Source organism: Girardinichthys multiradiatus, chromosome 2, assembly GCF_021462225.1.
Source record: "Girardinichthys multiradiatus isolate DD_20200921_A chromosome 2, DD_fGirMul_XY1, whole genome shotgun sequence".
In the NCBI taxonomy this organism is placed as follows: Eukaryota; Metazoa; Chordata; class Actinopteri; order Cyprinodontiformes; family Goodeidae; genus Girardinichthys; species Girardinichthys multiradiatus.
In genome coordinates, this window is record NC_061795.1 from 49,518,278 (window position 1) to 49,542,143 (window position 23,866).

At 42.0% G+C, this 23,866-nt stretch overlaps 1 protein-coding gene across 1 annotated transcript; it reads right to left on the reverse strand.

Annotated features, from left to right (window-relative positions):
- Positions 1 to 8,995: 8,995 nt before the first annotated feature.
- On the reverse strand, positions 8,996 to 19,056 carry LOC124878748 (probable polypeptide N-acetylgalactosaminyltransferase 8). Its single transcript, XM_047382842.1, has 11 exons — positions 18,792 to 19,056; positions 16,670 to 16,919; positions 16,432 to 16,598; positions 15,009 to 15,192; positions 14,706 to 14,900; positions 12,437 to 12,551; positions 12,166 to 12,351; positions 10,499 to 10,636; positions 10,260 to 10,355; positions 9,328 to 9,495; positions 8,996 to 9,237 (listed from the first exon to the last, which is right to left on the reverse strand). The coding sequence occupies exons 1-11, from the start codon at positions 18,961 to 18,963 to the stop codon at positions 9,106 to 9,108; spliced, it is 1,803 nt and encodes a 600-aa protein (XP_047238798.1). The 5' UTR covers positions 18,964 to 19,056; the 3' UTR covers positions 8,996 to 9,105.
- Positions 19,057 to 23,866: the final 4,810 nt, after the last annotated feature.

Here is a 23,866-nt window from a genome sequence, read left to right on the forward strand (position 1 = left end):
TAAACATGTAATCATCCAGTTCGATAACACCTCTGCTGCTCAACCCACAAAGTAATTTTCCTTACAAATGTGGCTCCCTTAAAGAGGAAAAGAACAGGCTTTCCAGGCCCGCATGTGGTTTGTGGACCTGGAGAAGGCTTTTAACTGTGTCCAGCCAAGGGCTGGAGGGGGTCTGGTTTGGATACCAGCAGATTTCAACTCTGCTGTTTGCGGATGATGTGGTTCTGCTGGTCCCCTCTAGCCAAGAAGTACAGCATGCACTGGGGTGGTTAACAATCAACTCCTCCAAGTCCAAGGCTCAGAAAAGGCTGGTTTTCCCTCCTCTCCAGGTCAGAGGAGATTTCCTGCCTCAAGTGGAGGACTTAAAGTGTTTTAGAGTCTTGTTTATGAATGAGGGGAAAATGGAGCGTGAGATCGACAGATGGATTGGTCTGTCTAAAGCAGTGATGGAGACGCTGTTCCGCTCTGTTGTGGTGAAGAGAGCTGAGGAGGTAGAGGAGGTGTCTGGGGAGAGGGAGGTCTTGGTGACTCTACGGAGACTGATGGTCAGGATTAGTGCAACGGAGGACCCCGGAATGCAGACAAGCAGGCAGCATGGCGGTAGGTGAAAAGATTTAATTGTGGAAAAATACAAACTCACTCGTAAGAGGAGGCAGGAACAAAACAGTAACAGGCAGGCAAGACAAGCATGGCATGATCCGAAATCTTTCCGCAAGGAATAAACAGAACCGAGGTGTATATATGGAGCAAGAACCAGGTGAAACGAGGAAACTGATTTGCTTATTGCAGGTGAACCGAATAAAGTTCATTTACAGACAGAACACAACGTGACTGGAGGTAAACTGAAATTCAAGGACACAAACTGCAGGTGGTGGGCCCCCCAGTGAGGAACCGGTGCAAAGAGGATTGGGTGGCGGACGAAGGTGGAGACCTCAGCGGCCCGATCCCCCGATGCTTAGGCTGGCTCTAGGGACGTGGAATGTCATCTTGCTGGGGGGGAAGGAGCCTGAGCTTGTGCGGGAGGTCGAGAGATATCGACTAGAAATAGTCGGGCTCTGGAACCCATCTCCTTGAGAGGGGTTGGACTCTCTTCTACTCTGGAGTGGCCCACGGGGAGAGGCTGTGGGTTTGCTTGTTGCCCCCCAGCTCAGCCGTCTCGTGTTGGGGTTTACCCCAGTGGATGAGAGGGTCGTATCCCTGCGTCTTCGGGTTGGGGAGACGTCTCTGACTATCATTTCAGCCTACGGGCCGAGTGGTAGTGCAGAGTACCCTGCCTTCTTGGCGTCCCTGTCGGGGGTGCTGGATAGTGCCCCTCCCGGGGACTCCATTATTCTGCTGGGGGACTTCAACGCCCACGTGGGGAACGACAGTGACACCTGGAGAGGCGTGATCAGGAGGAATGGCCTCCCCGATCTGAATCCGAGTGGTGTTTTGTTATTGGACTTCTGTGCTAGTCACGGATTGTCCATAACGAACACCATGTTCAAACATAAGGGTGTCCATCAGTGCACTTGGCACCAGGACACCCTAGGCAGGAGTTCGATGATCGACTTTGTTGTCGTATCATCAGACCTTCGGCCGCATGTTTTGGACACTCGGGTGAAGAGAGGGGCTGAGCTGTCCACTGATCATCACCTGGTGGTGAGTTGGATCCGCTGGAGGAGGAGAAAGCCAGACAGACATGGCAGGCCCAAGCGCATAGTGATGGTCTGCTGGGAACATCAGGTGGGGCCCTCGGCCAGGGATGTATTCAACTCCCACCTCCGGGAGAGCTTCGACTAGATCCCGGGGGATGTTGGAGACATAGAGTCCGAGTGGACCATGTTCTCTGCATCAATTGTCGATGCTGCTGCCCATAGCTGTGGCCGTAAGGTCTGCGGTGCCTGTCGTGGCGGCAATCCCAGAACCCGGTGGTGGACACCGGCAGTAAGGGATGCTGTTAAGCTGAAGAAGGAGTCCTATCGGCTGTGGTTGGCTTGTGGGACTCCTGAGGCGGCTGACGGGTACCGTGAGGCCAAGCGTGCTGCGGCCTGGGCTGTGGCAGAGGCAAAAACTCGGGCCTGGGAAGAGTTCGGTGAGGCCATGGACAAGGACTACCGGTTGGCCTCGAAGCGATTGTCCGGCGCCTCAGGAGGGGGAAGCAGTGCTTTGCCAACACTGTTTATAGTGGGGGCGGGAGACTGCTGACCTCGACTGGGGACATTATCGGGCGGTGGAAGGAGTACTTCGAGGATCTCCTCAATCCTACCATCACGCATTCCGTGGTGAAAACAGAGGCTGGGGACTCGGGGTTGGACTCTTTCATCACCCAGGCTGAAGTCACCGAGGTGGTTAAAAAGCTCCGCGGTGGCAAGGCTTCGGGGGTGGATGAGATCCGCCCTGAGTACCTCAAGTCTCTGGATGTTGTAGGGCTGTCATGGTTGACACGCCTCTTCAACATTGCGTGGCGGTCGGAGACAGTGCCTCTGGACTGGCAGACTGGGGTGGTGGTCCCCCTTTATAAGAAGGGGGACCGGAGGGTGTGTTCCAACTACAGGGGGATCACACTCCTCAGCCTCCCTGGTAAGGCCTACGCCAGGGTATTGGAGAGGAGAGTCCGACCGATAGTCGAACCTCGGCTTCAGGAGGAACAGTGTGGTTTTCGTCCCAGCCGTGGAACACTGGACCAGCTCTATACCCTCTACAGGGTGCTCGAGGGTTCATGGGAGTTTGCCCAACTGGTTCACATGTGTTTTGTGGACCTGGAGAAAGCATTCGACTGTGTCCCTCGTGATGCCCTGTAGGGGTGCTCCAGGAGTATGGAATCGGGGGCCCTTTATTAGGGGTCATCCGGTCCCTGTACGAGCGGAGCAGGAGTTTGGTCCGCATTGCCGGCACTAAGTCGGACCTGTTCCCAGTGCATGTTGGACTCCGGCAGGGCTGCCCTTTGTCACCGGTCCTGTTCATAACTTTTATGGACAGGATTTCTAGACGCAGCCAAGGGCCGGAGGGGGTCTGGTTTGGGGACCAGTGGATTTCGTCTCTTCTTTTTGCGGATGATGTGGTCCTGCTGGCCCCCTCTAGCCAAGACCTACAGCACGCACTGGGGCGGTTCACAGCCGAGTGTGAAGCGGCTGGGATGAAGATCAGCTCCTCCAAGTCCGAGGCCATGGTACTCGACCGGAAAAGGGTGGCTTGTCCTCTTCAGGTTGGAGGGGAGTTCCTGCCTCAAGTGGAGGAGTTTAAGTATCTCGGGGTCTTGTACACGAGTGAGGGAAGAATGGAGCGGGAGATCGACAGACGGATCGGTGCGGCTGCCACAGTAATGGGGGCGCTGTGCCGGTCCGTTGTGGTGAAGAGAGAGCTGAGCCGAAAAGCAAAGCTCTCAATTTACCGGTCGGTCTACGTTCCTACCCTCACCTATGGCCATGAACTTTGGGTCATGACCGAAAGAACGAGATCACGGATACAAGCGGCTGAAATGAGCTTCCTCCGTAGGGTGGCCGGGCACTCCTTTAGAGATAGGGTGAGGAGCTCGGCCATCCGGGAGGAGCTCGGAGTAGAGCTGCTGCTCCTCCACATCGAGAGGAGCCAGTTGAGGTGGCTTGGGCATCTATACCGGATGCCTCCTGGACGCCTTCCTCGGGAGGTGTTCCAGGCACGTCCCACCGGGAGGAGGCCCAGGGGACGGCCCAGGACACGCTGGAGGGACTATGTCTCTCGGCTGGCCTGGGAACGCCTTGGGCTCCCCCTGGAGGAGCTGGAGGAGGTGTCTGGAGAGAGGGACGTCTGGGCGTCTCTGCTGAGTCTGCTGCCCCCGCGACCCGGTCCTGGATAAGCGGAAGACGACGAACGAACGAACGAACAAACTAATAGAAACATGACTAGAAAACAAAAACTAAAGCATGACCAGGAAAATAATAAACAGAAACATGATTCAAAACCTCAACTGTGAGAAACATAAGAGGAAAAACCCGCAACCAAAAATCAAACAACCCCAAATCACAACCCTGCTGCCCGAGGTTTTGTTACAAAAAAGAAATATTGGACCAAACACAAGCTACCTTTCTTTTTGCACAGAATTATATTCTGGGTAGTTTATATGATTACTGGAAAGTCTTGAAATTGCAGCCTACAATATAAAATATAAAGCACATTTTTGGAGGGGGCTGCACAGTCATACTGTAATCATAAATCAAGCTACTCAAGCACAAATAGCAGCTGCAGGATCACAGAGAATAAAGTGTCCAGTGATAACAGTAAGTATAAAACGCTATCACTTATTTACAGACAAAAAAAATACTGTTCTAGAGCTCAAAGAGTCAAATATTGAGTTGTTTTATGCACATTGATCTTTGCATCATCAGAAACAGAAACTCAGAGCATGCCCAGAACAAACTGAAATGTGCAGCATTAAACCAAGAACATGTTCTGCTGGCAACTCCTGAAGATGGGTCAGAGAACAACATCAAACCCAACTGAACTATGTTCCAGTTCCATGTTTAAGAACCTGTTGGATCAGCCAGTCTATCTGCTCAGTCTAACTATGATTAGCAACACAGGGTAATAACCCTGTGTTGCTAATCATAGTGTTGTGTTCACTGACAATGCTTTCTAGAAGTATTCCTGAGCCCATTTTGTTATTTCCTTGACAGTAGCATTCCTGTTTGAGGTGCAGTGACATTTAAGGGCCCGGAGATCACGAGCATCCAGTAGGATTGACCCTTACACACCCTTACACACAGCGATTGTTCCAAATTCTCTGAATCTTTTGATGATGTTATGCACGGTTGATGATGATAACTTGAAAGTATTTGCTATTTTATGCTGGGTAACACCATTCTGGTATTGCTGCACTATCTTTCTGCGCAACAATGGTGGAATTGGTGATCCTCTTACCATCTTGGCTTCAGAGAGACACTGACACTCTGAGAAGGTCTTTTTATACCCAATCATGTTGTCAATTGACCTAATTAGTGTTCATTGGTCTTCCAGCTGTTCGTTATATGCTCAATTTCCTTTTTCTAGGCACTTTTTGCTACTTGTCCCAACTTTTTTGGGATTTGTTGACGCCATGTAATTTTGAAACTACATATTTTTCCCTTAAAATGATACTTTGTCTCAGTTTAAACTTTTGATCTGTGATTTATGTTCTGTTCTGAATAAAATATTAGATGTTGGCACCTCCACATCATTGCATTCAGTTTTTATTCACAATTTGTTTAGTGTCCCAACTTTTTTGGAATCCGGTTTGTAGATACTGTCTGATTAATAAACTACTTTTTACTGTGGTCATCAGGTTTATATGCAAGGCAGCCATTTTGGATTATGAGTTCAAAGTTGATGACAAACCTCAATCTTTCCTATGTGGGATTCTGACTTCTGTACCTTTCTGGTGACTTTTTCACCATCAAACCTTGAAATTTGATCTTCTATGTGAAAATTAAAGCACAATAGGCTGAAAAAGCTAAAAGCTCCTGTTGCCCACCTGTTTAAATGTGTCATGAAGTGGTGGTACTTGGAGGTCTTCTTCACTGAGCTGTTTTCATAAAACACCTGAGAACCTCTGGTTTAAAGCAGTCAAACAGCAGCTTGGTGTGGTTGAAGCAGTGATCTCAACAGGTTTCCATAGAGGTTGTTATCTGCTCATACTGCATAGAATAGAAAGGAGGCGCACGCCTACAGAAAGCATGTCAAACGTCACTTTATGACACATCAAGAGGAGTGAAGCTGAAAGGAAATCACTCCTCCCCTTTAGTCACTGGTGTAGTAAAAGGTCAATTCTCATGAGTTCTACCTAAAATATTAATGAAACATTTACATTTTATTCAAAGGAGCTTTTAAATTCATAATAACTTTGTTAATAGAAGTAACTACAGCTAGAACCTCCATGGTTTTTACTGTGGTGTGAAAAAATATCTGCACCCTTACATTTCTCCTGTTTTTGACTTTTTTGTCCCACTTAAATGTTTCAGATGAAACGAAACATTAAATTTAAACATATAAATTACATTTAATATAAAAGATAACCTAAGTAAAAACAAAAAGCAGTTTCCAAAAATTATTTTATTTATTGCAGGACAAAAGCTGTTCAATCCACCCTGGCCATGTGGCAAAGGTAATTACCCCACGTGTTGTATTACGAATTAACTGTGCTTATCTGTATTTATGTTTTAGAAAGCTGAGTTCATTTTCATGAGCCACACCCAGGCCTGATTAATTCAAGGTCTATTGAATAAGGAAATCACTTAGAACCTGTCTGACAACATGGCGTAGGCCAAACTATAAAGAAAAAGAACACATTGTGTCCTGATCTAAATAATTCAGGAACAGGCGAGGAACAAAGTCACTGACATCTATCAGTCTGGATGGAAAGGGTTAGAAAGTCTAACGTTTCGAGACTCCAGAGGAACACAGTTGGAACCATTATCCACACTTTGAGAATCTAAATCTAAAGCTCTGCAGGCCTCATTGCCTCAGTTAAGGTCAGAGTTCCCAAAGAGACTGGGAAAAAAAGAGTTCCATGGCCAGAACCACTGCTGACCCAACTAAACACAAAGGCCCGTCTCACATTCACCAAAATACATCTTGAGTTTCTGAAGAGTTTTGGGAACATATTCTGTGGACTGATGAGAGCTTTCTTCCTACTCAGACACTGGAAGTCCTTATTAACATCTTCCTCTCTGATCTTCAGTGCAGGCTCCTGTAGTTGGTGACAGAGAGCAGTATTTGTGGATAGTTGAGAAGCTGCTTCTTATTTTCTCATTGTAACATCATTCTCATTGATTGTTCCAAGGTCCAAACAACTTAGATACAATAAAATGACCAATAAAGCATGTGAAGTGACTTCTGATATACAAGGTGTTCTCGGGATTGATATGCTTCTTGCTAATGTTTATTGAATATCTCTTATTTGAGGCTTCCAGCAGGTTCTGCCATCAACTATCTCGCCAAGAAAGTAATTAAAAGTATTAGAAAGGGGGCAAACTTTATCCATCAAGAGCATCTTGCTTCAGCAAAGCTTTCACACACATGACGGAGGAAGCTCCTTTCAACCACTTGTACCCAGGTGTTGTGATTATGCAAAGACGCAGTCTCCCAGTCTAGAAGGAAGACAACAGAAACCCCATCACCGTGCAGTGGCGTTGGCGGACAATGAGTCGTTCTTCATCCACAGCTGGAGGTTAGCGGGAAGCTAACCCTTTGTTCATTGTGGATACCTTCTTCAAACTTCATGGCCCCTTGGACAACATTTCCTCACCATGGTCAGAGGTTAGGTTTGGGCAGATTAACAGTTAGGATGAAATAATCTGAACATTTTCATTTATGAAATTTGTTTGTGTGAAACTCGGCTATCTTAGTGCTAGCAGGCTATCTGCAGCACACAGGCCCTGTTTGTGTTCTGTGTTTGTGTGTTTTTAAGTTAAGTCAAACTTTACTTGAAGGGTGATTTTAAACACAGAAGATTGCTCATAACGTGCCGTCCGCACTTATGCATTTTAACCCTTATATTAACCGATGTATTTTATAGGTATGTGTTTGTTTCTGGTGCTAAGCTATCCGCTTCTTTTGGTGCTAAGCTACGGCTCGTTTCCAAAATATCCCCTTAACAATATTTCTTCAAATATTATTTCAATAACTAAAGGCAGCTAATTAGACACCGTTGAGAATTAGTCATCCAGAAGGTTGGTTTTATTCAGCAAATCATTCTTTAAAACATTATTTTATTAAAATAATATTTGATCTGATCTTGCATTGTGAATGGTTGTCTAAACGTTTGCTGATTATTCCCTAAGTTAGTTCCAAGACTAACTTAACTTCATTTCCAGATTCTTCAAGATAATCCTTGGTTCTCAAACAAAAACATTGCATGGTAATGTTGCATCATTCTTTTGGTCATAATTTCCAATCATCTTTAATCAACTTGTTTATATTGTACATAGTCCATTAGTCTTCGTTATTCTTTAATTCTGATTGGTAGTTTAGTTGGATTGTTTTAGCATAGTAAAGAGTTTATTGATTGAAATATGTTTGACTTTGAGTTGACTTATTTTTGATAATAAATTCTTGTATTTTAAGAAATTGTGTGAATTTATTCCATATATGTGCAGAGTTTATGCTGTTCAATAATGTCAGAGCTCGTCTCACACCTTTCTATTTTGTCCTAATACCATCGCCTTACTAGGCTGGTATTCACAGGACAACCCTTAACAGACCCAAATATTATTTGATAAAATATTAAAAATATTAATATTAAATATTAAATAATCTCAGATTCATAATCACAACATATGGCTATAGGTGAGGGTCAGAGCATAGATGGATTAGTAAATCCAGAGCTTTGCTTTATGGCTCAGATCTTTCTTAACTACAAGAGAGCAGAGCAGTGTCTGCATTACTGCAGGAGAAACCCCAATCCATCTGAAACCAAACACACATTTGTAAACTTGAGCTAGATGTAAAGACTGACACCCAGCCCGAATAGAGCAGTCCGCATTTTCCAATGTAGACCCATGACCTGAGACTTAAGACTCTTCACTTCACTTTGTTCAATTTTATTCACACAGACATATATGGTGTTCATCTTCTAATCTGTCATCCCAGCTCCTTTACAGCGGCCTGCGAGACCCTCTGATGCACCCTGAAGGTCATGGCCTGGAGAATCCATAAAAATCCGCATGATGCTGTGATAGGTGATGAGTTTTGCAGGTAAGTTCATCTGATCAGAGGACCTTCTTCTACATGTTTGCGGTGGCTTCTAATTGCCCTCTTTCAAATTTAACAATCTTGACGTTCCCTCTTCCAGAAAGGCCTTATAGAGAGCATGAATAACAGTGGTCCTGTCAACAAATTCCCCCACCTTAGCTGTGGATCTCGGCAGCTCCTTCAGAGTTACAATAGACCTTCTGGTTGCTTCTCTCCTTAATGCGCCCGTTACCTGGTCTGTCAGTTTAGGTGAACGGCCAATGAAATTAGTTTAAAAACAAAGCAAAATGATTCAGTACTTAACAGTTCATTATGTTAATGTAATTTATTTCATTAACATATAAAACATTTATCATAAGGTGAAAAATGAGCATAAGCTGTAGTTTTACTTTATCAGCCAGATAAATTGTGTCTGTAAAGCTAGAAGGTTGTGATGAGGTGCTGGATGGTCCAACTCTGCCCACTGCACTGCTGAATGATAAGCTGATAAAAGATTTCTCCCTGGGCGATCTCAAGGCATCTGTTTGTAGCTTTGTTCCTAATTTCTCGTTCCTGTGAAGGTTTGATAGAACATCAATGAGATAACAGCAGAGATTACAGACAGAAAGGACTTCGGTGCTGCCATGACTGTTACCAGCTTACTTGTCTGAAGTCCCAGTGCATGTGTAACTGGTTTTGCTTTGCCATCTTGCAGTCATGCAGAGTGGGAATGCTTCCAGAGCCTGGATCCACCAGGCAGCGGTTACTGCTGTATTTGTGAGATCTCATGCTCCCTATGATGATTTCACTTTCTGTGTTGTAGTAACATCGCTACAGGAAAGGAATAAGGAATAATAATTTACAGTACAGACCAAAGGTTTGGACACACCTTCTCATTCAGTTTTCTTTATTTTCATGACTATGAATATTGTAGCTTCACACTGAAGGCATCAAAACTATAAATTAACACATGTGGAATTATATACTGAACAAAAAAGTGTGAAACAACTGAAAATATGTCTTATATTCTAGGTTCTTCAAAGTAGCCACCTTTTGCTTTGATTACTGCTCCACACACTCTTGGCATTCTGTTGATGAGCTTCAAGAGGTAGTCACCTGAAATGGTTTTCACTTCACAGGTGTGCCCTGTCAGGTTTAATAAGAGGGATTTCAAGCCTTATAAATGGGGTTGGGACCATCAGTTGTGTTGTGCAGGAGGTGGATACAGTACACAGCTGATAGTCCTACTGAATAGACTGTTAGAATTTGTATTATGGCAAGAAAAAAGCAGCTAAGTAAAGAAAAACGAGTGGCCATCATTACTTTAAGAAATGAAGGTCAGTCAGTCCAAACAATTGGGAAAACTTTGAAAGTGTCCCCAAGTGCAGTCGCAAAAACCTTCAAGTGCTACAAAGAAACTGGCTCACACGAAGTGTTAATTCATAGTTTTGATGCCTTCAGTGTGAAGCTACAATATTCATAGTCATGAAAATAAAGAAAACTCTTTGAATGAGAAGGTGTGTCCAAAACTTTGGTCTATACTGTATATTTTGGACTTTTATGGTATGATACTATATTAAGAATTTTTATGTTACCTGTGGTTCTTGGAAGTGGCACTCGTACAATATTGGGATGTTTCCAGGAGTCGTGCCCTGATCCACACAGAGCTTCTTAAAGAGGCTGTTCTGCAGCTGAACAGAGCACCGTTTCAGAGCTTTACAAGTGCAGCTATTGTACTGTATTTATAAGCATATTTATTTATCTGAACTAACTGTGAGAATATTTCAGGCTAACTGGTAGGAATTAGTCATGAACTCCTGAAGATGGTCCTTACTACACCGTATCCCAAAATGTTATCCCATCTTTCCAGACTCTTGTAGACGTTCTCGAGGTACCAGCTGAAAGGTTTACATTTCAGGTTCTCTCTGAGGGTTTTCCTCCCAGACACATCGCCGATATTAATTCCATGGTCCTGTTTGTAATAATCATCAAAATGGTACATATTAAATTCTAAAATTAGGTTAAATTTGCTTTAAGTTGAAACACTTAAAATTCTTGTTAGAAGATGCATCAAAATCAGCTGAATAGACTATTTAATCATTTCAGTCTGAAGTTAACTTTCCTGCTGCTGCATGTTATATTTGACCTGTTATCAGTTTATTATTTATCCACTAATAAAAGTTAGTGTTAACATTCAATGTTAAGTCCAGAATATTCAAGGTATAACCCACTGAACAGACACTCCATCCTCTACATTTATTGGCATCCCAGATAAAGATCTGCAAAAAACCCTCAAAATCTCCCACTAAAATGTTTAAATCCAACCTTTAATTTGAGAGCATTTATTTTTTAAACACCTGAAGTTATAGTTTATAGGTGATTTCTATAAGTTTCTTATTTGTTTGTTTTCTCGTTTATTTTTACCTCATATTTCCATTGTATTTATTTTATTATTTCTGTTAAGGTGTTTTGGCACTCCTGGACTTCATTTTTTAGTAGCTGGACAGGAAGAAGGGCGGAAAGAGAGGAAGTAAAGGCCCCCCGGCCAGGAGCAGGACAAAGGGATGGACACAGCTAAGTGGAAGCAAAGATATGGAAACTAGAACAAGATAAACCTTGCATAAATATGAATCAAGATTCAAACCTAAAGGTGGCAAAGAAGTTCAGAAACAGGAGGAACAGGAAACATGAAGCAAACACAGAGAGCTCATGGAAAAAAAAACAGGATCCACAACTAAAGAATAGCAAATAAACACAAGTACACAACAAAAACACAAGAAAGATTAAAACTAAGAAAGGAACTGAATAAGGAAAGCAAAGAGGGACATATCTGTCTTTGAATCTGTGTGAATTGAATTTAGAAGAAGAAGTTCCTGTTTAGGGTGAACTACAGATGAATTATTTCAAGGCTTTTGTATGTATTTTAACAGGGATGCCAATAATTGCTGAGGTCGCTGTAAGTCAGGGGTGGGAAACCCTCGAGGGCAGGTGTGTGTCATGTTTCAGATGTTTCTCTGCTTCAACACACCAGAATCCTATTGTTAACATGGTCCAGATGGGTCCAGATGTGTTGGAGCGGGACACGGCTAAACATGCAGGACACCGGTTCTTGAAGCCCAAGATTATGCAACATGGCACCTTATCATTTCTTCAAGAAAGCAAAATTATTTTAGAGTGGACTGTTGCAGATTGGTCAGTTAAGTGCAGATTTGATCAATAGTTTCCAGATAGAACAATCAGCTTTAAACAAGCAGGTTAATCAATAACAAAGTGTGCTTGTCAGGTAAAGAATGAGAACTGTATATTAAAGAGTGACATTTTTTATTCATGGTGGTCAATGGCCTGTTGCCAGCAATCTGATATGTTACCCAACAGTGAAAGTGTCTAACCTAACTGGTTAGTTTTACTATGCTACCATGAAGAAAATAAAATCATACAGTTTTATCTCGAGGAACATTTCCGTTTAGTTTTCAACCAGCTGAAATATTGAGACTTACTGACCTTAAGAGGAACGTTCCAGGCAATAAACACATTTTTCTTGTATTCATCCAACCAAATATCTGCAACTCTTAAGGCATTTCTCTTCATGGATGGGTTGAGATCAGGTGAATATGGTTTGTGTGCTCTCTCGATGTGAGCTATCCTGGAACAAGGCACAACCTCCACACTTCCTCCACACAGCCACACCTGAGCAGTCAGCACACAGATCAGAGTTCAGACGTCATTGTGTCTGGATTTTGTTTTATTACTGTTAACACTTGCAGCCACTCACACGAATCCCGAGTTCAACATTTTCTCCTCCATAAACTGTCATGCCCCCATCAAGTCCACCAATTTCTCCAAGAAAACCCCTGTCTGCTGCAAAGATGCCCATAACAGAAGGACTCCTGCATGAAAGAGAAACAAATGGACATATTTTCCTACCTCCTGCAGGAAGTAAATCGTTTTAAATGATAGTGATAACAAACACATCAGATTTGACCTTTCATCCCTAAGAACTGCTGTTCTGCAGGTCACTTCAAAATGCTCTGGCCAGATTTTTTGGATCAAGTCACTGTACAGTGATTTGGCCCCTTACCAGATTTACTCAGTTTTTTCTTTTTGCCATATTAACATGTTTCAGGTCATACATTTTTTTAATATTAGATGAATAAATCCTGAGTTTAAACACAAAGCAGTTTTTAAATGTGATTTCATTTATTAAGCAGAAAAAAGTTCCAAACCAACCTGACCGCCCCCCATCTAGGTAAATAATAAACCAACTGTGGTTAACCACATGTGGTCCAGCTTCACAAGCCACAATTAGGCCTGTATAATCAAGAAATCATCTAAACAGAACCTGTCTGGCAACATGAAGTAGGCTAAAATGTCTTAGCGACATATTTTGACCTGATTTAAAGAATTCAGGAACAGATGATAAACAAAGAGGTTATAAATCCATTTCTAAGGCTTGGAGACTCCAGAGAACCACAGTGAGAACCATTATCCACACATGGAGAAAACTTGGAACAGTGCAGAACCTTCCCAGGGGTGGCAGGCTACCAAAATTCCCAGAAGAACCCAGAACAACATTTAAACCTCGCTGGCTCTCTTAAGGTCAGATGTCGTAAATCAACAGGAAGAAAGAGACAACAATGGAGCTGACCCAAAAGAACACAAAGGCCCGTCTCATATTTACCAAAAACGTTCTGACGATCCTTTAGACCAGTGGTTCGCAACCATTTTTGACTTGTGTGCTCCCTGAGCCATTTTGCTTGAGCACAGGTACCCTCTCCAGTGTTTCCCCTAGGATTTTGATCTTGGGGGGGATAATTTGAGTTAATTTATTTATGTGGGAAAATAAATGTGAAGTTATTGTTTTGGGTGATTTATATTAGTTTGGACTTGTTTGTTTTCTCATTTGATTGTACCTGCTATTTATATTTAATCTACTTTATAGTTTCTTTTGTTAAGGTATTTTGGCACTATTGGCCTTTATTCTCTAGTAGCTGTTGTCTTCTCTTTCAGGAGTACGTGCTGCTTAGAGGAGAACTAAATCCAGAGAGAATCAGAAACAGAGAACCTTAGAACCAATCAAGAAGCTTTAAACAACCCAGTCAGAGCTAGTCCTGATGATCTTCTTAGTTTAAAATGTGACAAATGTCTATTCGCAGTTCGCTGTTTGCCCAGTTTTTCTCTGAAGCTCCTTTGTTTTTTATTGGCAGCAAGACATCCGGTGAACAGGGCCAGAACCATCAGCCTTATTTTCCAATGACCTATGGTGGATGGAGCTGACGGCTATTCCTCCAGCTGAGAGAGAGAGAGATGGCGGTAGAGACGAAGAAACCTTGGAGCAGAAATGCAAAATAATTCATGAAAACTAAATAAATACGCTCTTTCGAATTATTTCTTCACTGGCGATTCTAGTGCTGAAAGCTGATGGGTCGAAAGTGGTTCAGAGCCCTTTAAATCCTCCTCCCTTTTTCCATTCCACCTGTCAGATTAACACAGGTATTCATTCCTCATTATCACAGCGTTCCTTAGACTTCAGAGAGACTGGGAATCTTTTCTGAAAAGTTAGCTCCTAAATCCAGTTAGGTCATAATATGTTCAATTTTCTAACCTTTAGTCATTAACTTTCCTTTATCTTTGCTCTTTAGATTTCTTGGTTTTCTTCCTTTTTAATTAGTTAAAATATTAGTAAGTGTATCTAAGACTGATTAATAATACAATTAATTCTTGGCTGTAGTTAATTATAAAATTTCAAACAGATTTCTTTTTATTTTTTTTACATTTATAACAGAGAAGGCTGATTCTTCAGATTGATCTTGGATATATAATGAAACTGACAATTCATATTCAGTGATATAGTTATAGTCCCACCTGAGGTGAGAAATTTGAAAAACGTCCTGGTTGTGTTAAACCTTCAAACTTTCCTGTAAAATCAGTAAGTGTGATGACAGCTTGTTTGTTCTCTGAGCTGAAACATCTACTGAACTAATATTCCAGCTCACTATTGGGAGAATTAAAGCAGATATTCCAGGTTTTAATTTCTAACATACTTTCCAGGCTGTGATTCGTCCACCTGATTCCAGTCTGGTTTGAAAGACTCGTACATGCACCACAAAGCCCAGTCAAAGCCCTGAGCAAACATCATGTATCTTTCTATGTGTAGATCATCAAAGTGGACCTTATCAAACACAGGGGACACCACGATGGTCCTGTCAGCTTTGATTCTGGCCAGCAAAGGTTCTGCCCTGCAGAAGACATACGGGTTTTTTAAAGCTCAGAAGGTAAAGATACTGGACCACAATCTTATATCATTTTTTTCAACTTTTACCAGTTATTATGTGTTTTGTGCTTACCATCCCTGTGTAGCTTCAATGTGAGCATCTAAAATGGCCACAACATCTCCGGTTGCCTCCTTCCAGCCTGTGATTCGGGACTGGGACAGACCCATTTGACGTGTGTGCCAGACTCTTTTAATGAGACTAGGCATTTCTTTGTGAACCTCACCAATGTAGTCTTCCAAAGGTTTCCCAAGATCATCTGAAAATGCATTCCTCAGTCAGGAGTACAGAAGGCAGTATTGTGCTGTGCAGAAGTTGACCCTCATTTCCTGTTATTTGGCTTCTAAGGAGCCTGGCCTTATTATAATCTGTCAGGGTGATATTTGTTTGTTAAGATCCAAAAGCTATGACGTGTCCTTCAGGCCTAAAACATCTTCTACACATGATGAAGAAATGTGGGATCTACATGTGAAAACATTAGGGCACTCTATGAAAGCCTGTGTGTTTTATGTTTGGAGATATGAATATCGACAACACTTAACATTTTAAGTAAAATAAATCAAACACTAAAAACAGGTGAACATGATGAGAATATCATTACTCAGCATTTTGAGGGAGTTTTGTCCTTTTTAAATCTCAGATATGTAACTTGGTGCTCCTGACTGGTGAAGTGAAAGTGCAGACCATGTTGAGACCAAAAGATCTGTCTGAGGCCTTCAGGAAGAAGGCCGAGGCAGCTTCTGAGTCTGGTGAGGGATATAAGGAAATCCATAAAGAATATGAAATCTACCACTTCACTGTATGGGAAATAGTCCACCACTGGAGGACATTGAACACCACTGCCCACAGATGTCAAAGCAAGTTCACCCAAGATCCCTAAAATGTCATCATGGACATGCAGCAGGTCCTCCCTACAGTTCATATGAAAATGCATTCCTGTATGGAGCTTGATCTGGTTTATTGTGGTGAAGAAAGTGTTGACCAGCTCACCATCGTAGAATCCATCATGAATCCTTCCGAGAATCAGAGAAAAATGTGGGACTATCTGTAAAAAAGCTGAAGCAGAACTGGACCCTGCAACATGACAATGACCTGAAACATACCAGTAAATCCACCAAGGACTGAATTAAGGAGTGTAAAGTCCTGGGCCTAGTAAAAGCCCAGATCGTGATCTTGTTAAGCATCTCTCAGCTGGAAGAGAGGAGACGCTCCTTACTGAAGGTACTCCAGCCTAAGGGGGTAACAGTAAGTATTAAAGAGTAGGGTGTCCTAACTTTTTTCTTAGCTAGAAAACACATTTTTGTTGATATCTTTTGTTTTATAAGTAAAACAAGTTTGATTGTTATTAAACGCAAATAAATCGCTTTATCTTCTAAGAATGAAAAATACAAATAAACACTAATATGTAAACATTACTTTTAAAAGAAATGAATTTTTTACTGGGTGTCCTTAGTTTGTTTCACATTTTTGTACATTATGAGGTCACAGCTGAACTTACTGTAAGTACTATGATCGTCCACCAGAATGATCTCCTTCAGCAGGTGTTTTGGTGTGTGGGTGATGATGCTTCGTACTGCCCTCTTAATGACAGAAAGAGCCTCATTTACATAGATTAGCACCACGCTGATGCTGGGAAGATCTTTGGGATAATTCATCTTCAGACATCTACACGGTGTGAGATGATCTGTGACTTTTCAACAAGAAAAACTGTCATTGTTCTTTTCAGCAACATTTACCTTTGATCTCTCATGTCAGGGAGCTTCCGATCGAGGGGAACCTGGTTGCTGAGGAAGACGTTGTATCCATAAATCTGAAAAAGAGCTTCTGCTTCCTTCTGTTCCTCTTCTGACAGACCATCTCCCCACTTTGTAAACAGGAAGGAGTTTGGGTATAACTTTGGTACCACCGTTTTTGGCTTTTTTTGGTTTTCATTTGAAGGAAGTTCTTTAAAGGAGCTCTTCTGGGCAGGTTTTTCTATTAACTTTGCTTTTTTTGGAAATGAAAAACAAAGATAAGTGTTATTCAGTTTTCTCAGAAGAAAGATGCTTAGATCTTGGCACACAAAAATGCTTTACTCAATCTGATAGCCCAAAATAAACTAATTACACATCTCATAGATCACTGCTTGATTCATCCTCTCAGAATGGAAGTATGGACCGACCGAAGACCTACCAAGATGTGGACATCCACCTAAAGTGACCGGCTGGCAACGGTCAGCATTAAACAGAGAAGCAGCCAAGAGGCCCATGGTAACTTTGGAAGAGCTGCAGAGATCCACAGCTTAGGTGGGAGAATCTATTAAGAGGAAAACTGTTAGTAGTGTTCTTCACTAATTTGGTCTTTTTGGAAGAGTGGTAAGAAGACAAACATTGTGAAAAGAAAACCACGAGAAGTCCTGTTTGCTGTGCAACAAGTCATACAGGAGACACAGCAAACATGTGGGAGAAGATGCGCTGATCACAGGAGACTAAACCAGAATTTTCAGGCCTAATGCAAAACATAATGTGAGGAAGAAAATGAATGCGCACCAACCCAAACAGTAAAACATGGTCATGCTGAGGGGATGCTTTTATTCAGCAGGAACAACAAAACTAGTCAGAGTTGATGGGGAGGTGGATGTAGCTAAATCAAGGAGAATCCTGGAAGAAGACCTGTTAGAGACTTAAGAAGCCCTGAAACTGGAGTGGAGGTTCACCTTCCAGCAGGACTACAGTTTAATCATGCTTTGCTCGGTTGATGCTTTTACACCTCCTGCTGCAGCCTGCTGGTTGCAGTCCTGCAGCTCTGTGGCTGATTAGCTCATTGATCGCTCCGGCTGGCTAACCTTTGCATACCTTCTGTTCCTTCTGCTCCACGCCAGATTGTTTCTCGCATTTTGTTTCAGTGTTCCAGCCTCGCCTTGTTCATGTTTCAAGATCATTAGTCTGTTTTCCTGTCTACGTTCCTACCCTCACCTATGGCCATGAACTTTAAGTTAAGACAGAAAGAACGAGATTCAGGATACAAGCGGCTGAAATGAACTTCCTCTGTAGGGTGGCCGGGCACTCCCTTAGAGATAGGGTGAGGAGCTCGGCCATCCGGGAGGGGCTCGGAGTAGAGCTGCTGCTCCTCCACATCGAGAGGAGCCAGTTGAGGTGGCTCGGGCATCTATACCGGATGCCTCCTGGACGCCTTCCTCGGGAGGTGTTCCAGGCACGTCCCACCGGGAGGAGGCCCAGGGGACGGCCCAGGACACGCTGGAGGGACTATGTCTCTCGGCTGGCCTGGGAACGCCTTGGGCTCCCCCTGGAGGAACTGGAGGAGGTGTCTGGAGAGAGGGACGTCTGGGCGTCTCTGCTGAGTCTGCTGCCCCCGCGACCCGGTCCCAGATAAGCGGAAGACGACGAGTACGAGTACGAGTACGAGTAGTCTGTTTTCTACTTCAGCCTCTCATCCCATCTGAAATTTCTCTTCTTCAAGAACCATGTGGATAATCAAGTTTCTGCTTCCAGCCTCACCTCAGCTGTTCGACTCCTGCTGCCCTAATTATACTGGCTGTTGGTTATCTGGGTTTTCTATAGCTCCACAAAACCTACTAATGAATTATTTGATTGTAGAAACATAAATGCAACCAATAGCTTGACCAGGTGATTCAGATACTGTATGTTTCTTTCATTTTGATAAGGAATAATATTTCATATATATTTAATTTACTCATTTATCTCTGAACATATTTATCAGATCTGACGTCCTACATGTAATCTTCATTAAAGTTTATTCTGCAGTAAAATAAACAAACGCAAACATCTTCAACTCATCTCAAATGCCTCTCTTTGTCCTTTGATTAATTTTAAAATCTGTTTGTGAAATGGTTCTCACCCAGCTTGTTTAGGGTGTCTTCAATTCTGTCCAGTTTTCTGCCCACAACCTCCTGATCTGTGGCTCTTTTTAGATACGATTTTTCTTTGCTCCAACTTTCCGTCGTGGATATAATTATGTACAACAGGACCAAAAAAGCTCCAATAACTCCAACTCTGAAATAAACCTTCATGGTGGTTTTGGATTAAAGTTCACGTCAACATTATTCTGTTCTCTCAGCCATGCAGAAACTCTTCAACTCAACAGGCTTTATAGCCCAGGTTGGACTTTAAACATGTTTTATCTTAAAGATAACACGTAATGGCATGTGCTCTTTCAAAGAGCCGTTTAGATTCAGCCTTTTTTGCAATCACACTGGACCAGTAACTAGATATTTAAAACAACTGTAAAAAGGTCCATTACCTTAGCTGAGCAGTACAGGACCTAAATTCTCAGAGACCTTCCGAGTCCTAAGAGAGCTCCTAACTCAGCCGAAAAGCTCTGCCAAGGATTCTTAGCTTCAGAGGGGTTCATCTAGCTGCTGAGAGGGACTCTGAGAAAGAAGACAGGAGAAATTACTCTTAGTTGACCCCGTTGCTAGGTGTGACGCTGTCTTCTAAGAGCTGTGACTGGTTCTAGAAAAAAAAAAAAAAAAAGCGCTCCTAGCAATCAATGGAGAGAAATTACTGATAAGAAAATTTAGACTGGATTCCTGAACGTTTAAATCATGATGACAAAACTTAGCAAAATTAAATTAATTGTCACACAGCATCAACATGTTTGCATGATGCACACCTTCTCATCCAAAGAGTTGTCTTTATTTTCATGACTATGAATATTGTAGCTTCACACTGAAGGCATCAAAACTATGAATTATCACATGTTGAATTATATACTGAACAAAAAAGTGTGAAACAACTGAAAATATGTCTTATATTCTAGGTTCTTCAAAGTAGCCACCTTTTGCTTTGATTACTGCTCCACACACTCTTGGTATTCTGTTGATGAGCTTCAAGAGGTAGTCACCTGAAATGGTTTTCACTTCACAGGTGTGTCCTGTCATGTTTAATAAGAGGGATTTCAAGCCTTATAAATGGGGTTGGGACCATCAGTTGTGTTGTGCAGGAGGTGGATACAGTACACAGCTGATAGTCCTACTGAATAGACTGTTAGAATTTGTATTATGGCAAGAAAAAAGCAGCTAAGTAAAGAAAAAACAAGTGGCCATCATTACTTTAAGAAATGAAGGTCAGTCAGTCCAAACAATTGGGAAAACTTTGAAAGTATCCCCAAGTACAGTCGCAAAAACCTTCAAGTGCTACAAAGAAACTGGCTCACATGAGGACCGCCCCAGGAAAGGAAGACCAAGAGTCACCTCTGCTGCAGATGATAAGTTCATCCGAGTCACCAGCTTCAGAAATCGTAGGTTAACAGCAGCTCAGATTAGAGAACAGGTCAATGCCACACAGAGTTCTAGCAGCAGACACATCTCTAGAACAACTGTTAAGAGGAGACTGTGTGAATCAGGCCTTCATGGTAAAATAGCTGCTAGGAAACCACTGCTGAGGACAGGCAACAAGCAGAAGAGACGTGTTTGGGCTAAAGAACACAAGGAATGGACATTAGACCAGTGGAAATCTGTGCTTTGGTCTGATGAGTCCAAGTTTGAGATCTTTGGTTCCAACCACTGTGTCTTTGTGCGGCGCAGGAGAGGTGAACGGATGGACTCTACATGCCTGGTTCCCACCGTGAAGCATGGAGGAGGAGGTGTGATGGTGTGGGGGTGCTTTGCTGGTGACACTGTTGGGGATTTATTCAAAATTGAAGGCATACTGAACCAACATGGCTACCACAGCATCTTGCAGCAGCATGCTATTTCATCCGGTTTGGGTTTAGTTGGACCATCATTTATATATATATTATACATTTCCAGTTTCTTTGGCAAAAAAGTTGAGGAATGAGAAGAAAGAAGAGACTGTGAGATTTGAAGAAGGAAGAATGATAGGGAGACCAAGAAGGTCACAGGTGAAGGAGGCCACTCAGAGTGCAACAGGTGAAGAAATGAGTGAAGATGAGGAAAATGATGTTAGCGTAATTATTAAAGATGTCAGAGAGACAGAAAGAAGAGGAAACTGATGAAGGAGAGAAGGAAGGCACAGAGTCAGGCAGTCCAGCCTATCCAGCTGGACCAGCTGTTGTGGATTTATTCTGGGTATAAATTCCAGGGCAGACATATTAGATGTTTCAATGAATAACATATCTACTCAAGTCTAGAGGTGGGTTATGTAGTTAGATAGTCCAGGCTTTATAGATGTAGTCAATTTATGTTATAATAAAAGCAAATCCTACAATATAGAAACACAGTGAAAACTGGTCCAGCTTTGCCACCCTGCCTAGACCTTTTGCGCCTCCTTTACTCCCCGCATGTAAAGTTTTCTAGATCCGTCACTGGCTGTATTACTCGGCGAGATCCGCCCCAACTGACGAAATTAACACAAGCAGACGTGCCCACACACAGGTGAACACACACTCCCGCCAGTAGAAACAAGCTGCACCGGAAAAAATGTTGCAAAACCAGCTAAACGTTTGTGTTTCTTAACGTCCTCAGAGTAATGATGTAAATATAGGATAACAGATTAAGACAGAGAGATGGGGAGAAACTGATAAAGACAACAAACTGAACATGTTATAGATAACTGATAAATGTTACTATTTTTATTACAGTGTTCTTTTAATATATGTGTTAAATTATGACGCGTCTATATTTAATATATAGCTAAATTTATTAAAGCAATCAATTATTATACTGCTTTTATTTTTTGGTTTGAGGCTTCCAGTTTTAATCGAATTAGATTTGACTTCTAAGGACTATAACACGACAGAAATAAATGTCTGAATGTTTTTTATAAAACGAAGGAATCACATGATGGTCTTCATAAAGGTGAAGTCACTAAATGACAAACTTTACATCCCAACATAACCTTTTAAAATAACTGTTTTAATGTTTTTAAAAATCTGCTTTCTCATTGTGTCAGTCCAGTGTTGCCAGAAGACCAGCATCAGAGACACATTTTAATTGAGTAATGAAGTAAAGTTTATTTGCTAAAACATTACCAGGTCTGATGAGTCTTGATTTCTGCTGCGACATTCGGATGGTCGGGTCAGAATTTGGTGTCAGCAACATGAAAGCATGGATCCATCCTGCCTTGTATCAACGGTTCAGGCTGGTGGTGGTGGTGTAATGGTGTGGGGGATGTTTTCTTGGCACACTTCGGGCACCTTGGTACCAATTGAGCATCGTGTCAACGCCACAGCCTACCTGAGTATTGTTGCTGACCATGTCCATCCCTTTATGACCACAATGTACCCATCTTCTGATGGTTACTTCCAGCAGGATAACGTGCCATGTCATAAAGCACAAATCATCTCAGACTGGTTTCTTGAACATGACAATGAGTTCACTGGACTCAAACGGCCTCCACAGTCACCAGATCTCAATCCAATAGAGCACCTTTAGGATGTGGTGGAACAGGAGATTCACATCATGGATGCAGCCGACAAATCTGCAGCATCTGTGTGATGCTATCATGTCAATATGGACCAAACTCTCTGAGGAATGTTTCCAGTACCTTGTTGAATCTATGCCACCAAGGATTAAGGCAGTTCTGAAGGCAAAAGGGGGTCCAACCCGGTACCAGCAAGGTGTACCTAATAAAGTGGCCGGTGAGGGTAAAAACAGGTAGGTTAATAACAGCGAGCCTGCAGCTGGTGGTGCAATAAAACTGTTTAACTGAAGATGTGCAATAATTTGTAAACCAACCAAACAGTCTGACTGTGGCTAGATGAGAGAACGTTTAATTATCCTGCAGACACTCTGGTTTCCATCATAAATATCCTTTATCTCAGTTACAGAACTGATCTAAAATATTGTCATTAAAAAACTGCATGGAGAATAAATGCCTTTTTGTTTGGAGGCAGAATATTTTCTGTCACTGTTTTTAATCAAATAAAAATATTAAATTCTACAGTAGCATAAATGACCTTTAGGCTAAATAAATATTTACAAGTTGATTAAATGACTTACAATTAAAGGAAGGGCCTTCATCAGACTGTTTGACAAATGCTTCCTGATCTCAGAATCCAATTTACCTAAAAAGCACTTAAAAAAAAGTTTAACTAGTCTGGTAAAATATTAAATATGTTTAAAGAAGTATAAAAAGGACATGAATAAAAACAAAACAGAAACATTATTAATAATCTACAAACTCAGTGTTGAAAGCCTCCAGGAATCAAATGGAGTTGACAGTTTAGTGAACAAATTTTTTATTTCATATCTAAGCTTAGACCAGTCTGACCAGATTTAGTCTAAATCATGGCTGCAGACGCACCAGAAAGTCATCTCTAAATGAGTTTCAGGATTCAACGGTGAAATCGGGTCCATTGCTCTCCGGATGATTTAAGAAGATGAGAGACTCCAGAACCAACGGTGCAGACGAGCTGAAAGCGGCTGATAAAACAACCCAGGCTTCATGAACGCCTCAGCAGAACCACAGGCTGATCCCCTCCATGACACACTGCATTTATGCACAAATTGGACCTGGACCAGGTACTGCCTGCATGTACTGAACAGTGCAGTACTTGGAACACATTTTTGGATAAAAAAATCTATTTTTCTGAATATGCCGTCATATCGAATAGAGTCTGAGTTCTGATGAGTGATTTGTCAGATTAAAACTTCTTTAGAAAATATCCTTTCAGCAGGTATTAAACATAATATTCAATAAGCCACATTGTTGATCAAAATGATTATTGGTCTCATGTAATATAATCTTAAATGTTGTGATTTCATTAAGCAGAAAAACTCATGTTTCACTTAGTGATGGAGTTTGTGAAATAAACGAACTGTTCAATAATATTCTCATTTAACATGACTGTGATAATTTTCTGAGCAACTAAATTCCTGGGTTTTTATCAGCTGTAATCAGAATCATCAACATTAAGAGAAATAATCTCTGAGATCCAACTGATCAAATCTGAGCTTAATGTTTGTTTCAGGATTTTAAAAAGATGCAAAGAAAAATAGATAAAACACCCAG

Excerpts from the sequence above, each read along its gene's own strand:
- LOC124878748 (XM_047382842.1), bottom strand. The coding sequence starts at position 18,963 with ATGAAGGTTTATTTCAGAGTTGGAGTTATTGGAGCTTTTTTGGTCCTG. Across the intron at positions 16,599-16,669 it reads CCTGACATGAGAGATCAAAG|ATGTCTGAAGATGAATTATC; the intron begins GTAAATGTTGCT and ends CACACCGTGTAG. Across the intron at positions 12,352-12,436 it reads ATGTTGAACTCGGGATTCGT|GTGTGGCTGTGTGGAGGAAG; the intron begins GTGAGTGGCTGC and ends CTGACTGCTCAG.